Genomic DNA, 16,249 nt, shown 5'->3' on the forward strand with positions numbered 1-16,249 from the left:
CCACAGAGCCCTAAGCCAGGGCCCTGGTAGCGGCAAGCTCTACTTGCCGCTTGCTCAGCAGGGATCCGACTGCAACACGCCGAGTGGTAATACAGCATTAACACCATTTATCTCTACTTTCCCCTGGGAATGGCAGTGCTTCTGCGGCGAGGGGTCCTCCGGTCTGTTCCTCCCCTGGGTCATCCTCCGTCAGAGTCTCCGGTGGAGCCTCGACAGGGCTGACGCCCAGATCCTGGCTCGCAGCCCCTCTCTCTGCAGGAGCTAACAGCGTGTGTCCTTCCCCTCTGGCGGTCAGCCCAGACTGAGCTGATGTGCAGGCTTTTATATCTGAGCTCCAGTTGGAGCATGCCCAGCAGAGCTTCCAGGGCGGGGCTTCCTCTGCCAGGGAGGAAGGGTTAACCCCTGCTATGCCAGTGCGGGGCCGCTCTGCCCCATCACACACTCTCCCCCTTAAGACAGTCCCCTGGGCAGCCTGACCCTTGGTCGTCTCCTCCCCTTCCCCCTGCCCCTCCGACCGCCCCCCATCTCGGGAAAAGAAATCTGCATCCGCATGAGCCTTTCCCGGCCGGTGTAACACTCGAAAGGAATAGGGTTGGAGGGACATGTACCACCACATGATCCGTGTGTGTGAGTCCTTCATGCTGTTAATCCACCTGAGGGGTGCGTGGTCTGTTACCAAGGAGAAGGGGTTCCCTATTAGATAGAACAGCTTGTGGCTCAGATACCAAAGACCGTATTTTCCCTCGGCCCACCGTATAGCCCGGGTAGATCAGTTCTTTCTGGCCCAGGTGACATTTGGTCTGGTTTATGTGAGTCCTGCTCTGCCCAGCGCCCGCAGCTGGAGCTGTTCCTTCCAGTTGGCACTGTAGATGATGATGTCCGTCAGTGTCTCCTGCAGCAAGCCGACCCGTTTGAAGATCTGCAAGAGTTCATTGGCGATAACTGGAGCCGTGGCAGACCATAGTGGTACCACCTCTGGATACCGTGTGGCATAGTCAACCACAACCTGATATACTTATGGCCGGAGCTACTCTTCTCCAAAGGCCCCACTAAGTCCAAGCCCATCCGTTCAAAGGGTGTCCCTCCTGCTCACCCACAAGGGGGCCGTGTCACTCCAGGGGTCATGCCCCATCCAGCCCCCATGTTCCTTGACGCCTCCCCAGGACCCCTGACCCATCCACCCCCCTTCCATGTCCCCTGACTGCCCCCTTGCCATCCCATCCAACCCCTCCTCTCATTCCTGATGGCCCCCCAGGACCCCTGCCCCATCCAACCACCCCTTCTCTCTGTCCCGACTGCCCCCCATCGTCTCATCTAACCCCTGCTCCTTCCTGACTTCCCCCCTGGAAACCTTGCTCCCATTCGATCCCCCTGTTCCCTGCCCTCTGACCGCCCCCACCCCAAACCAACCCCCCCACAAACCACCCAACTCCCCCGCCCACAACCAACCCCCCCTCCCTGCTTCCTGCCCCCTTACCACACTGCCTGGGGCCGGGGCCGGGGCCAGGTCCGCTTGGCCAGGACCGGGACTGGTGCAGTGGGGCCCGACTCCACAGGCTGGGCCGAGCCAGGCCGGAGCTGGTCAGTCAGGACCAGGACCGGCGCCGCGGGGCCCCACTCCCTGGGCTGGGCCGGGCAGGAGCCGCTCATCCGGGACCAGCACTGGCGCCACGGGGCCGGAGCCACTGGGGCCAGAGCCGGGGGTGCTTGGCCGGGACTGGGCTGGGCCGCTCGGCCGGCGCCAGGCCAGGGCCAGGGGAAGCCACTCAGATGGAGCCAGACAGGGCCGCGCTGTGCCTCCCTGGAGCTGTACTTGCACCCCCCAGCCCCAGCCTACCTGCCTGCTGCTTGTTTCAGGCTTCCAGCGAACATCTGATTCGCGGGAAGCAGGGGAGGGGGAGGAGAAGGAGGGCGGAGCGTTCAGGGAGGAGGGGGAGGTGAGCTGGGGCGGGGGCGGGAGGGACGGCTGCCCGAGCTTTTGTTAAATGGAAAAGCTTTTTCAGAACCGGTTGTCCTGGAACAGCTGGTTCTAAAAGGGTTTCTAAATTTAACAACCGGTTCCTGCGAACCGGCTCCAGCTCACCACTGCCATCTGCCCAAAGCAGTCAATGGCTCTTACCTCCACGAGGGAGCGGGGTCTCCCTCTCAGCCTCTCTGAGAACTTGCACTGCTTGGTTTCCTAGGACAAGGTGACCTGTCCCCACTGCTCCCTGAGGTGGCCCATCTGGGAGGCTGTCACACACCCCAGGGCCTAGCAGACAGGTGGGGAGGAGGTTCCCGTTCATGTCACCCTCTGAGAGCCCACAGAAGGGCCAAAGGAAGAATTAAGGGCAAGAGGTGAAGCAGGCCCTGAGCCTCTGTCCCATCCTCACCTCCTCAAATGTGGAGCTTCCTGAGCTTCAGTTGGGCAGACGGAAAATGTAGCTCTGGCACAAAGGTGCTTCTGCGCCATCTGGGGCAGGGAGAGCTCTGCCTGGGAGCCCGGGGAATGGGATGGGGGTGAGAGCAAGGAAAGAGGGGAGGGGTATGGGAGTGAGGGGAAGAGCTCATGCCCCAGGTGAAGGACGTTTGGGGTCAGAGGGAAGGACCCTGCTCCACAGAGAGGGGAGAGAGTTTCTGTCAGTGACAGGGGCCTCCATTTCCCCTTCCACTAGCCCCCCATTTCCAGGGAGACAGAGCAGTACCTGCAGCAGGGAGCGGGAGTTGCTGAGGGGGGACCTTTAAGGGCATCAGGTGAGGCTCAGCCCTTGCAGCACCTCAGGCACCTGGTGCAGCTGCCGGATGCTGCGGAGCTGACCCATCAGCTTGGCGGTGGTGTCCTCCAGCTGCAGGGGAAGGAGAACATGTCAGAGACTGAGACACTGCCCAGGAATCAGGGAGGATTAAGGGCACCTGGAACCAGCACCATTTCCACCCAGCAGCTGCTCATGTCTGAGTGGTGGATTCACCCTCCTGATCCTCAGGATGGAGGCTTCTTGTCCTCTCTAGTGACCTCCAGTGCCAGCCCCCCTCCTTGTAGGGTTAGCTCCTGCCGCCTCCCCCTCAGTGCCCCTGACAGCTGTTCCACCTCCAACCCACCTGGGGACACCGCCTGTTGGTAGAACCTCTCCTCCACCCCTGCCTCCATCCCCACCCAGGTAGGGCAGGAGGGATTCTGACAGCAGTGAAGTGGCCTGCAGGAGGTTGAGACCTTTCCCAAGTCACCCCAGTGACAAATGCTGAAGCCAGAGGATGGCAGCCCTGGTGAACGGGCAGGTCAGCAGCCCCTGCTGGCTGAATCCTCCCATTCTCTCTAGAGCGGGTCCAGCCCTGCCAGCAGCAGGACAAGCTTCCCCCACCCATGTGCCTCAGAACTGCCTGGCCGGTCGCCATCACCCATCAGTCCTTGGCCTCCCAGGCTGCCAGTGATGGGAGCAACTCTGGGTGGTGGCTGGGGTGACATGGACACTAGGCCATGGGGAAATAGGTGCAGCTCTGTGGGGCAGGAAAGGTTCACACAGGGCACTTAGGGGACTCTCCTGCCCTTCCCAGGAGTGAGAGCAGAGCATCACATCCTAAGAACACAAGTCCATGAAGTCCACAAGTCCCCACTAGGCTCCTTGCTCCCAGGCCAGCAAATGGTGATAGGATGGGAATGAGGCCTGGGCCCCGCTCCAATCTCCTGAGTCGAATGCAGCTGCTTACCGTGTACCCCAGCAGTTGCTCGGCTTCCCCCAGGATGGCGTACGTGAGGAGAAGCCCAGCCTGGCTAATGCACAGCAGGGGGTTGTAGATCGCTGGCACGGCTGTCTTGAGGAAGCATTTCCTCTGCCCCGCAGAGAAGAATTTTCCAAAGACCTAAAACCAACAGGACAGGAGGCTGTAGCAGATTGCCCAGAGCCAGCCTCCAAGCCCTGGAGATAGAATGGCCTCAGTGTCTGGTGCCCCAAAGGAAGGGTAAGAGAGCTGCTGTAGCCAAGGCCGTTCATTCCCCAGGAGGCTTTCAGGGTCCCATGGCTCAGGGAAGCCCCTTTATGAAAAGATGGCAGATGCTTAGGGACCAAAGCCTCCAGTGGCTCTTTCTGGAGGGCAATTGATCGCAGGGGCCATGATGGGCTGGAAATAGATCTCTAATGTGGGTGAGCAGGGCCCACTCTGCTGTGCAGCGCACCGAGATGATAGGGGACCCTGTATTGCTTCCAGCAGAGAGATCTCCTGCACTTCAGTGGCTAGAGGAGTGTGCGTGGGGGGAGGGAAAGGGGTTGGAGCTGACAGACCAAAGGTCTATTGCCCCCAAATTAGTGATTTCTCTAGTAGCTGGGTATGGCCTCGGCAGCTCCTTGGTTTCTGCCAAAGGGAATCCAATCTGCAACCTGACCAGGATAAGGAGACTCATGTCCCAGTCCCCATCACAGACACTCCTAGGAAACTTTTCTTCTGCTGCAGCAATTCAGCTTGTGAGAGGCAGGACAAGCTCACAGAGTCTCTCTCACGTGGCGTCTATAGGGCAGCATTCTGTAGATGCACTTGGAGATCCAGGAGCCATTCCAAGGCCTCCTCTGTGATGTTGTGGAAATCACCCATTTCACCTTTGACTCCAATCTGGGGGCACTGGGTTATGGTGTGTTCCAAGGTTTGGATGTTCTCAGCACAGGTGTGAGACAGGGGGCCGGGAGGTCTTTGATTTTCTACTTGTGCAGCAAGTAGTCGCAACTTGGGTCAGTGACAATGTGCTTCTTTGGCACAGTGGCTGAGGTCCAGATACTCTGCCATTCCCTGGCCGGGACTGGAGACATGAGGAGGCGCATGTGGTGCATATTGGCTCTGGAGCTCACTGTGTCCCCTCCCCAGTTCTCGGCTTGGGGCATTCTGCTTCCTGACTGGCAATGGACTTGGGCAAACCCCACCTCCTTTCTCTGCTTCTACAGGGTGCAGGGAAGTAAACAAGGGTCTGCTCAAGCACTAGTGACTGACGGACCCAGTGCTCTTCTCTCAGACACTTGGGGATCAGCCAAGGGGACAAGGAGCAGAGAGACACCCAGAGCCATAATCCTCTATTAACTCACCCACCCGGGGATTCGCCTTATGCCACGTAGCAACGGCTCCATGGAAGACACTCAAATCACAGCAACTAGCGAGGTTCCAATGTGGGACCTTTAGCACCAGCCTGTCCCACTGGGTGCTGGGTGAGGAACTCTGAGCTGGAAATAAGGAGTGGGCTCTTGTCCTGTCTCCAGGAGGCATCCACTGCAGGGACCCCAGCCAGCCCCACTCCCTGAGCTGTGTCCTACCCTGCCACAGTGTCCTTACCTCCCCCACCCTGGCTGTGTTTTGATAGCCCAGGAGCCTGCTGTCCTGGTACCAGTTGTGGCACCACAGATCCTCCACCTCGTGTATGCTCAGCCCTGGAAGAGAGAGAGAGAGAGAGACACTTTGATCATTCTGGTTGCAGTTTCTGTGTCCTTCCAATCCCATTGATGGCTGCCCAGTGGAGTGGAGAAGAACAGAGGTGGAGAGAGACTTGTTCTCCAGCTGGGGTCAGGCTGAGGGAAATTGTCTGGGGTCCCATTATCCACCCGTGGTCCCTCTCAGTCCCCTGATGGGTTCCGTGTCCCAGTGGGTTCCTTACCCCTCTGTTCGAGCAGCAGTTGGTACAGCCGGTAAGTCCTCTCCCTGGCCTGCCGGCTGTTGTCCTGGTCTGGGTAACTCACAAACAGAGCCAGCTGGGCCACGTGCTGACCCAGCCTAGGGAACTCTGCTGAGATCTAATGGAAGGGAGAGGAGAGGAGACTCCATCAGCATTTTCCTGTCAGCTCCCTGTCCCCCCTGGGCCAGAAGGCTTCTTCTGCAGGAGATGCTGGGGGAGAGGAGCCTGAGACAGACCCTTCATTTGCTCTGCTGCCAAGGGAGCCAGGAGCTGCTTTGGGATGCCAAGCAGGGGCTGGAACATGGTCCCTGTCAAGGTTCCTTCCCACTCTGAACTCTAGGGTACAGATGTGGGGACCTGCATGAGAACCTCTAAGCTTAATTACCAGCTTAGATCTGGTTTTTCTGCCACCACCCAAAGCATTTAAGAGTTATTTGGGAAACTCTGTCGACCTCCCCCCTAGAATATCTCCCTCCCAAATACTAGAACCCTTCCCTGGGTAGCCTTGAGAGACTCCTCCACCAATTTCCTGGTGAACACTGATCCAAACCCTTGGATCTTAAAACAAGGAAAAATCAATCAGGTTCTTAAAAAGAAGGCTTTTCATTAAAGAAAGAAAGGTAAAAATCATCTCTGTAAAATCAGGATGGAAAATAACTTTACAGGGTCATCAGATTCAAGGAGCCCAGAGGAACCCCCTCTAGCCTTAGGTTCAAAGTTGCAGCAAACAGAGGTAAATCCTCTTAGCAAAAAGGAACATTTACAAGTTGAGAAAACAAAGAGAAACCTAACACGCCTTGCCTGGCTGGTACTTACAAGTTTGAAATATGAGAGACTGGTTCAGAAAGATTTGGAGAGCCTGGATTGATGGCTGGTCCCTCTTAGTCCCAAGAGCGAACAACCCCCAACACAAAGAGCGCACAAACAAAAGCCTCCCCCTCCCACCAAGATTTGAAAGTATCCTGTCCCCTTATTGGTCCTTTGGGTCAGGTGTCAGCCAGATTACCTGAGCTTCTTCACCCTTTACAGGTAAAAGGATTTTGGTGTCTCTGGCCAGGAGGGATTGGATAGTATTGTACACAGGAGGGCTGTTCCCTTCCCTTTATAGTTATGACAATCCCCTTCAAGGCCCAGGGACGACACTTGACCAGGACAAGAAGAACTTGATTCAAGCCTATCTCATTCCCTGCTCTGACTCTGCCTCCCCAAGAGGAACACTGCGAACCCACAGCCCCTGCAGCAGCAGATCCTACAGCCCGGTGGAGCCAGCCCGCCTGCGCCTGGAGTCAGGAAGCTGGGGTCAGAGGTCACTTACGTCAAACTCGGGGAGGGTGACTGCAAATCTCAGCAGGGCTGTGCTGCTCTTAATGGCCCTGGCTCTCTCCTGGGGCACCCTGGACACGATCCAGCGGTTGACATGCTGTGGGGAAAGGAGGCAGGTCAGGATGAATGGGCAGGTGGTGCTTTGCAAATGAGACCCACCCCCCGCCCCAGCCCCAGGGGCCCGAGACATTATGCGCAGAGAGAATAGCTGAGTCATTGATCGCAGTGCTTTAGAAGGGGATTCTCTCCCCCGGGACACAGCTTGTATCCTGCAGGTCACAACTTGTCAGGGTCTCTCTAGATTGGTCCCATCCTCCCAGAGCTCCTGATTCCTGAAGAGTTCACCAGAAAGGAGACTGAATCCTCGCCCTTCCCTGCCACTAAAATCCTTGGTGGGATGTAAGGAGTCACTGAGAGCACAATCCCCCCAGGAATTTCAGAGCATATCAGAGAGAAGGGCTGATTCCCTGGGTTCCTCCTGTTTCTCTAGGAAGGAGCGTGTGCCTCTTCTCTGAGAACCATCTCTGGAAACTCGTGGGGTGGGTGTCTTGGGGGGGGCGGGGGAAGGGGGGGTTTCAGACTCTCACTCCCCAAGACAACCAGGGGCCCTGTGATTAGTGTTCAACAGAAGCAGGCAGAGCTCTGGCTTGATGTCCCAGCTCCTTCCTCTGTCCCTCAAGAAAGCAGGACCTGACACTGCATTGCACTGACCTCCCCAGCCAAGGACGCCCCAATGGGGACCCAGCTAGGAGGACAGAATAGAAACTGGATCTGCCAGTCTCTCCTTACCAGCCCCCAAAGAGTTACGGTAAAATTGGTTCCCACCCCTCCTTATGGGACTCACCTCCAAGATGAAGTGGAGCCTGCCTGCGTCTGGGGACTCTGCCAGCAGGTTCCCCAGCACAGCATCCAGGAGCTCTGGCATGACTTTGTGTAGAGCCTGCAAAGCATGGGTCAGAGTTAGGGAAACTGGGCCGACCCCTGCCACAGGATGGGAAGAGGGGTCTCTGGGAAGCACTGGTGAGACTCCCAAACACATCTCCTGGCCTCTCTCATTCATGTCCCACTGCAGGCAATTAGCAAGGATTGATGACACCTGGATCTTTGATCCATGAGCTTAGCAGGTCTCTGCAGACGGCCTTGTAGGCGGAAGAGTAGGATACAGCCAAGTTGCTATGGATGGAAGCTGGGCTGCTGGGCAAAACACGGCATATGGAAGAGAAAGAAAGAAAGAAAGAAAGAAAGAAAGAAAGAAAGAAAGAAAGAAAGAAAGAAGGGGGTAATCCTCTGGAGGGAAGTATCCAACCCTACAGCTTGTTCCATCTCTGCCTACCCCACCCCTATATCTGGAGCTCCAGCGAATCAAGGGAGCCCGGACAAGGACCACTCTGGAAGAGGCGGAGGATGTACCTGGATGTCGGTGGCGTCCGTCTCCGTGCCCAGGGTGAAGACCGAGCCAAGGGCAGCTTGCAAGAGGCGGGACTCTAGCTCAGGCTCAAGGGCTGGTTTCATGGTGCTGGCAAGAGAGAGGAGTTGGTATTAGACTGCGCAGTGCGGGGGTGGGACTGTCGCCAACACGGACACGAAACCACAGGGCTACAGGCACAGGCTGGCGAGAATGGAAACTGAGGCACTGAGCTAGGGAATGACAAGGCCGAGGCGTCACAGACAGACAGTGGCAGGGCAGGAATAGCGCCTGGTCCCTGGAGCCTGCTGCCCCTCCTGTATCTGAGCCCGGGAGTGAGCCCCTCCCCAAGGCCCCTGCAATGTTAGTGGGGTGAAAAGAAGAGCCCAGCCAGGACAGAGTGACCCTTCCCGCCCCACCAGCTCTGCCAGAGGAGCCACTCCTGGGAGGTAAGTGACCTGGGAGTGGGAGGGACAGTCTCCCAGCCTTGGGCCTGAGCAGCACTGGGGTTAGGGGAGCCAGCGGGGGGCAGGTGGGGGGGGGAAGAGGGGGCTGTCTCGGTACCTGAGGTTGCCCACAGCAGCCAGGCAGCTGGAGAGGATCTCGCTGGGTGGAGAGTCTTTAGGAAGCTCCTCAATGAGCTCCTGTGAGACGCGAAGGAGACAAAGGAGCATGAGGGATTCGGGCCCTGCTGACACCTCCCAGTGAGGAGATGACACAGCCAGTGCCCCACATGGCCAGCAGGATCCCCCACTACCTCCCGCTCCTCCCATTTCTTCCTGCCCAGCAAACTGGGCCCCTTCCAGGATTCCTGCCCAGCTCAGTCCCAATCCCCTTCTTCCCTCCTCCCTGTCAAACCTGCCCCCATTCAGCACCATCCCCACGACCGAGCTGGGACCATGTGATTCCTTATCCCCCAGTCACAGCTGCCCTCCAGCCCCACAATTCCCCCACTGCCCAATCTCACAATTCTCCCTTCTCTTCTCCCCGCCTTCAGCCCCAGCAATCCCTGCCCTCTGCTGCCCCCGCCCACACCCCCCAGCCCCCACCCATTAGCCCGGCCATACCCCGGCCAATCCCACGTCTCTGTCTCTCTCCCCCCTCCAGCTGCCGGATGACGGATTCTCACTCACCACAATCCTCTCCACCACAGCCGCCTTGCAGCAGCGCGGCTCCAGCGTGTCCTGCCCTCTGTCCTGTGCAGCAAGACACGCGGGGTAGATGGCCCGCAGGAACCTGAGCTGCTGCCCCTCATCCTGTACCCACCGGGAGTGGGGGATAGCGAGAGAGAACCTGTTAGCTAGGGACCTTCCTCCCCACCCACACCAGCTCCAGGGCTCAGGCCTCAGTGGGGGATTGTGGGGAGCCGCCTAGTGTCCAAATCCCCCACGACTCCTACACAAGCAGGACTGGGAACTGGGACAGTGCCTGTCGGGGGAGGAGACCTCGGCTGTTGTGGGACAAACACCCCCATCTTGGGGGTCCCACATCAAGGATGTACAAGGGCCCCATTAGGGGTGGTGGATCATCAAGGACAAGACCCTCGGCAGGGGGTGGGGATGCTGGGAAGGGACAGGACAATCTTGGTTCCAGCCCAGGTGGGGAACATTTGTACCTTGTCTCTGCCCTGGAGCTGCTCTCCGATGACCTTGAGAGCAGCTTCCTCTGTGGTCATCTCCAGCCATTCCTCCGCCGCTGACTCCGTGGGGGTCCCTGCACCCGGGAGAGAAGGGAACAGGGGGATGTCTGCTGCCCCTTGGGGGAAGGACAGGGGTGTGGTGGGAGCGCAGGATTAAGGACCCCCCTTCCCACCTCAGGCACCCAGGGCAGATCGGGCCCCACACCTCCCTCTCAGGGCTGCCTTCAGCCCCCAACAGCTTCAGAAGCCCATAGCAGAGCCCCCCCCTCCACTGTCCAGGACTCCACAGGAGGTGCCGGCTCCCCCAGCCCCGGAGCATCAAGGGACAAAGTGGCAGCAGCTCTTGATGCCCCCACCCCCAGCTCCCCTTGCTGCAGGGGCAGCTGTGTGACTGCTGCTGGTGTCAGTGGGGTTCACGTGGCTCAGGCCAGACACCTGGGCTGGGGACACCCCCCACCCCCCCGCCATATCCCTGGGAGAGTGTCTGGGCCCAGGGTGTTCACATCCCCGTCCTCACCCCTCCCTCAGCCCAGCCTGGCTCCTCACCTGGAACAAAGCAGCAGCGTCCAGAGGCGTCGCTGCTGCTGGAGCCCCAGGCACTGCTGCTGTCCCGTGCTGATCTGATGGTGCTGGTGCTGGGATCTTCTAGCTCCTGGTCTGAGGGGGCTGAAAGATCCTCAGAGCCCGGGCAGGGCGATGCCCCCTGCTGGGAATGAGGGCTGGGCTCCTGGGGCCGCTGCTGCCCACATAACAGGCCCCAGAGCCTCCCTGCCCGGCGCCCCTCCTGGGCTGGGTCCTGTCCGCAAATCCTCATCCTGAACCAGCTCCACCTGGGCTTGGTCGGGGTCTCTCCCAGGTCGGCGCCTGCGCCGGGAGCTGGCTTTGTTCTCCAGAAGGCTGGGAACTTCCGCCTTCTGGCCTGGATGGGAGCTGCTTCCCCGCCAGCGGGGACGGAGAGGTGGCTCTGCCCCTTGGGAAGATGGCCGCTCCTTCCCGAAGGCTCTGGGGCACCTGCAGAGCCTTCCTCCTGAACCTCCGCAGGAGCTTGGCCATCCTGGAATCGAGCGGGGAACAGGTGTGAGTCTGGGGTCACTCCTGGGCCTTTTCGGTCCCTCCTCAGCCCTGCTCCAACCAGAGCAGCCCCTTCTCCCCCCATAGGAGTGCAGGGAGTGCAAGCTACACACACTGGCAGGAGTTCATTGCATGATCTGCTCCCCCTCAACGTTCCCCCTCGTCATCCCTGCTGCTGCTGCAAGATCCAGGAAGTCTCATCCTTTTAGAGCAATGGGGTCAGTCCCAAAGACCATCGGTTACTCTGGACAAGCAGCTCCCTCCAGGATCCTGACATGCCAGCACTTTACACCCCTTCCTGCAGCCTCCCAACCCCCATGGCCTGTAGCCATGGGACCCCGACCCTACTGATGGCAAACAGGCCTCAGCTACTGGCTCAGGGTCACACCGAGTGTCAGAGCCATGGATGGACCCCTTCCCTAACCACTGCTGCACACTCCCTCCCACAGCTGGCAATCGCAACCAGGCCCTAGTGTCCGCTCCCCCTGCCTTTGAGAGGGAGTGTCACTCCTGGCTCCATTGCTGCCTATTGATCTGTGGGACTGGGCTCTCTGGGCCTCACATCCCCGAATGGGCTTTAAAGAAGACAATGGTTAAAGTTTGGCCCCAACTCTTTCTTGTTTCTCTACACTTGCCATTTTAGCAAAGTTTAGAATTCTTGACGTTCAACACCTGGAAACATCCCTTTCTCCTTCGCAGACAGCTTAAGCATCCCTCCTCACCCAGGCTCACTGCTGCCAGGAGTTAGAGAATCCACCCTATTCCCCTTGGACCTACCCAAGGACTCCCACAGCAAAGTGGGGACAGAGCCAGAAAGAGAAGCCAACAGTCCTGACTCCTGTTCTAACTAACAGACAACAACCCCCACAGAGGCAGGGAGAGAGCCCAGGAAATAATCACTCAATTAGGAATCTTTTCTGCACCCTCTCTAATTTTTTTAACATAATATTCAAAATGTGGACACAAGAACTGGATTCAACATTCCAGTTTCAGGCTCACCAATGCTGGATCACTTCCCTTTCCATTCTCACTACTCTATCCAGCCAAGAATGGCTTTAACCTTTTTTACCACAGTTTCACATTGACAGATTATGGTGAGCAGCTCATCCACTATGGCCCCCAAATCCTTTTCAGAGTCACAGCTTTCCAGCGGACTGTCCCCCATTCTGTAGGGTGCTGCCTGACTCCTCTGTTACTGGCAGGCTGGGTTTGCATGTGGCTTTATTAAAAGCTAATGATTCAGTAAGTAGTTTAGAAGAACTAGCCCATTAGAGAGAGACTCATGAATTGCTCAAAGACAACGAATGGAGAAAAGCAGCAAGAGCAAACAAACACGTTTGGTTCTGGCTTATTTCCTTGATCTTAAAAGAGAGTAACAAGGACCTGAGTCTCCTCCCTCACAATAGCCCCATGCTCGGCCCAATCAGCATTCAGACTCTGAGACTCAGAAAGCGGAGAGGTCTCACCAGCTGTCGCAGGTCACCACCGGAGGGAGTCACTCTTAGAGCACTATTCCAGCCACATCTTTGGGAGGGCCTCCCGCAAGGAGAGTTGGAGCACAACCCCCCACCCCTGCCCCCCACTCCACATGCGCACACAGGTCCTGGTGGTGAAAGGAGAGCAGGGGGAAAGGACAAAGATGCAAGAGAAGAAGAGAAAGGAGGGAGAGACAGGAAAAGGGAAAACAAAAAGGAGAAACCCCAATGTCCCCAGTGATTCTAAGGGACAAAGTCCTAGGTCAGAAATAAAATGCTGCCCCCACAATCTAGTGTTTTCCTTTCCTACAAATCAGCCGGCACCTGATGGATCAGACTGAACAGGTTCCAAATCTTTCAGAGGCTCTTACCTTCTATATAGGGACGTCTGTTTTCTGGCAAAATCAATAATTGAAGTAGAGAAAACTCTGAAGAGGGTCCTCGTTACGCTCACGTAGGTAAAAGTGAATTATCTCGGTACTCAAGGAGAGACCTCGAGATGGAGACGCGCTGAAGCAAAGCCACAGGGATCTCCAAGGTTGCTCCTGTCGTGCACCCCTGTCCTGCCTGGATGATGTCAAGATCTCTCTGTGAGATCATCACCTCCCACCACCTTCGTCCAATAGGCTGAGGTCCTGCCAAAGGCCCTTGTGATGTCACTGCCACACCCACCGCTCCCCTGCAGTGCTGATGTCCTGCCCCTGTCCAGCCACATTGGATGTTTGTGCTGCTTCCCCTGGATCACCCCACTCAATGACTCTTCATTGTGGGGATGACACCGACTATACAGTAGAACACGAGACGCTCTTCCCCATGCTATGCTCAGTTGTTCATAAATTAGTAGACTTTATGGACAGAAGAGACAATTAGACCATGGAATCTGACACCCTGCATATCACTTGCTTTCTGTATAGCATAGTAGCTAGTTTTTGACTAAACACGTTCCAGAAAGGCATCTAGGCTTCATTAGAAGACCTCAAGAAATGGGGAATTCCCACCACCTCCCTTTCTAGTTTATTCCTTTGGTGATTCATCCTCACTGTTGACTATTTGTGCCCTATTTCTAATATGAATTGGTCTCTTTTGAGTTTCCAGCCACTGGGACTTGTTATGCTTTTCTCTGCTAGATTAATGAGACCTTTAATATCAGCTATTTTCTCTCCATGAAGTCACTTCAACACTTCAATGACATCACCTCCTGATCTTTTTGATAATCTAAACATGCTGAGCTCTTTCACTAGTTCACTAGCAGGCATTTTTCTCCAGCCCTCAAAACGTTTCATTGCTTTTTGCTGCCCCATCTCCAATATTTCAAAATCTTTTTCAAAGGCGGACGCCAAAACTGGATGCAGTATTCCAGGGTCAGTCTTACCGATGGTGCGTCACCTCCCTGTGCTCCTCACTGCTCTTTTCATCCAGCCAATGATGGCGTTAGCCCTGGGCACCACAGCATCACACTGGGTGCTCCTGTTGAATGGCTTGCCCAGCATGGCCTCTCAATCCTCTTCACAGTTAGTGCTTTCCTGGATACACTTCCCCATTCTGCAGGTGTGGCCTGCATGCTTTGCTGCTAGGTGTAGGACCTTTCATTTGGTTCTTTTCAAACTTGTTTTCTTTGAATGGGTCCAGCTTATCACGGGATCCGATTGCTCTGCGTCACTGCCCTGTCCTCAGCATTAATTACCACTCTGCTAGTATTTTATCACCCACCCACGTTAGTGGCAGTGATTTTATATTGCGTTGCAGTTCACTGATATTTATTTTCAAGAATTAATCCTTGAGAGATGTTAGGGGGCTTATTCCTTCACCCTCTCACTTCCCTGGTCCTTCTCGCATGAACAGAGAGCAACAATACCCGAAGTCTGAAGGTGCAAACAATTTGATGTTTATTGGGGTCAACTTCCAGCAAGCATGATTCCAGTTTCCTTCCTTAGTGTCTCCCTTCCCAGCTCTGACACCACAGAGCCTTGCCTGTGTCCCTGTTCCTATTCCCTGTTCTCATTCCCCCCTTAGCAAAACATGATCCCAATTCCCCCACCCCCAGCCCCTGTTCCCATCCCCCCCTTACTTCCTGACTGACTGCAGACTACATAGAAAAACTTGAGTTCTGCTTAGCTAGACCTTAACCAGTCATTGTACTGACATTTAACTAACCAATCCTAACATACTGTAACATGGTTATTTAACCAATTATATCCCACCAGCCTCTCTATGGCTCCCTCTTCACCAGTGGTTTTCAACGTATTTACCATTGTGAGCTGCACATGCAGCTCTCTGTGTTATGTGGGCCGCATCCACACAACATATATACTACCTGAATGGCTCTGAGGATGTCACATGGGCCGCAGCTGTGTGCTGATTGGGCCCTGGGTTAAGAACTACTGCTCTACACTGAGAGATCTGGCTTGTTTCCAGGCCCCATTGCAAAACCCCAGTGTAAACAAGGTAATGCTGCTAATTGTCATCAGTGTAGCTTAGCCTGGTTTCATGCAGAGATAAGCTACACCAGTTCAACACACCATTTACCTTGTCTACAACGGGACTGTATTAGACCAGCTACACTGAAGACCGGAATCAGGGCAAAACCTCAGGATATGCTTTGCTCAGCTGGAAAAGCTGGATTCTAAAGGTCTTGGCTACAGTGGCAATAGACACAGATACTGCTAAACTAGTCACAGCGGGTGGGATATTCCCGCCAACGGAGCCTTGACGAGGAAATGTTACTTTATGGAAGCGCTTGTCCTGTTCCAGAATTGAAAGCGCACTGCAGCGTTGAGAGGCGAGGATGTTTCTCATGGAAATTACTGTGTAACTGTAGTTAAGCTGCATAAATCAGCCGTTGTGTCCCGCAATTTGTAAGCCAGTCGTTAAAGAAAAAATGACCACAGCCCTTCTGGTTTGTGCATCCAGGAATCCTTTCATGGTTTTCAACTTTACAGCTTGCCATTTTGAACAGCTCACCAGCTCAGCTGATGGGATCCACCATGAAACCTGCCTGCTTGCAAACTGCATGAGCCCGAATTAGATCACAGCATCGGAATGTGATTTGTTTGGTCTTTGCAGAGGTGTGGCCATTCAAATAAGCAAAGAATTTAATGTGCCAATAAATCAAACCTTTTTTGTTGGGGTGGGGGCAGGGTTGTTCTAAAGAATTTCTCCTGTTCCTACTTCCTTTTGTGTATCAATCCCATTTGTTAATCCGCGGATGTTCTGGTAGCTCCTGTGCTTAAAACACAACGGCACAGGCCCCAGATAACAAAAAGCAGCCAATAGGGCATGTATGGTATGGGGCATTGTTTAATAAGTCTCCTCTGTAGCTCCTGAATGAGTGTGAAAACACAGGCCTGTGATCCATGCCAGGTTAATGAATGTATTTCTCTCCCCCCCACCCCCCGCCCCCCAATCCTCTGTTTCAATGCCACAGCTTCATTTCCTGTACTTTAACAATTGTATTTTGCAAATATGATGCAGTTGCACTGCCTGGTTAAGTGAGGAAAGTCAGCGGAGAGGCAAACAATTCTGCCGAGATCAAGAGGGAGGAACGCAGACACAAAATCGGCTTTATTGTAAGACTTAACATATGTACAGATATATAGGGACAGAGGCGGATGAAAGCAGATAAATCAAAATGGCCTGAAAGCTAGAGTCTTATTTTACATTGCCGAGGTTTGTCATGAGATTCTGATAGACTGGTACTGAACTAAAGGGGG

At 55.3% G+C, this 16,249-nt stretch overlaps 1 protein-coding gene across 3 annotated transcripts; it reads right to left on the reverse strand.

Annotated features, from left to right (window-relative positions):
• Positions 1 to 7,347: 7,347 nt before the first annotated feature.
• LOC120392911 lies at positions 7,348 to 11,005 on the reverse strand. 3 transcript variants are annotated; one of them, XM_039517553.1, is made up of 6 exons: positions 10,540 to 11,005; positions 9,970 to 10,067; positions 9,488 to 9,610; positions 8,919 to 8,998; positions 8,360 to 8,465; positions 7,348 to 7,889 (listed from the first exon to the last, which is right to left on the reverse strand). In XM_039517553.1, exons 1-6 carry the CDS (start codon positions 10,805 to 10,807, stop codon positions 7,695 to 7,697), a joined length of 870 nt encoding a protein of 289 aa, XP_039373487.1. In that variant the 5' UTR covers positions 10,808 to 11,005; the 3' UTR covers positions 7,348 to 7,694. The 3 variants fall into 3 exon arrangements, with proteins under 3 accessions (XP_039373487.1, XP_039373489.1, XP_039373488.1); XM_039517555.1 differs by lacking the exon at positions 7,348 to 7,889 and adding an exon at positions 7,947 to 8,140; XM_039517554.1 differs by lacking the exon at positions 7,348 to 7,889 and adding an exon at positions 7,947 to 8,143.
• Between the last annotated feature and the right edge of the window lie 5,244 nt (positions 11,006 to 16,249).

The sequence above is a fragment of the Mauremys reevesii genome, unplaced genomic scaffold (genome assembly GCF_016161935.1).
Source record: "Mauremys reevesii isolate NIE-2019 unplaced genomic scaffold, ASM1616193v1 Contig123, whole genome shotgun sequence".
NCBI lineage: Eukaryota > Metazoa > Chordata > Testudines > Geoemydidae > Mauremys > Mauremys reevesii.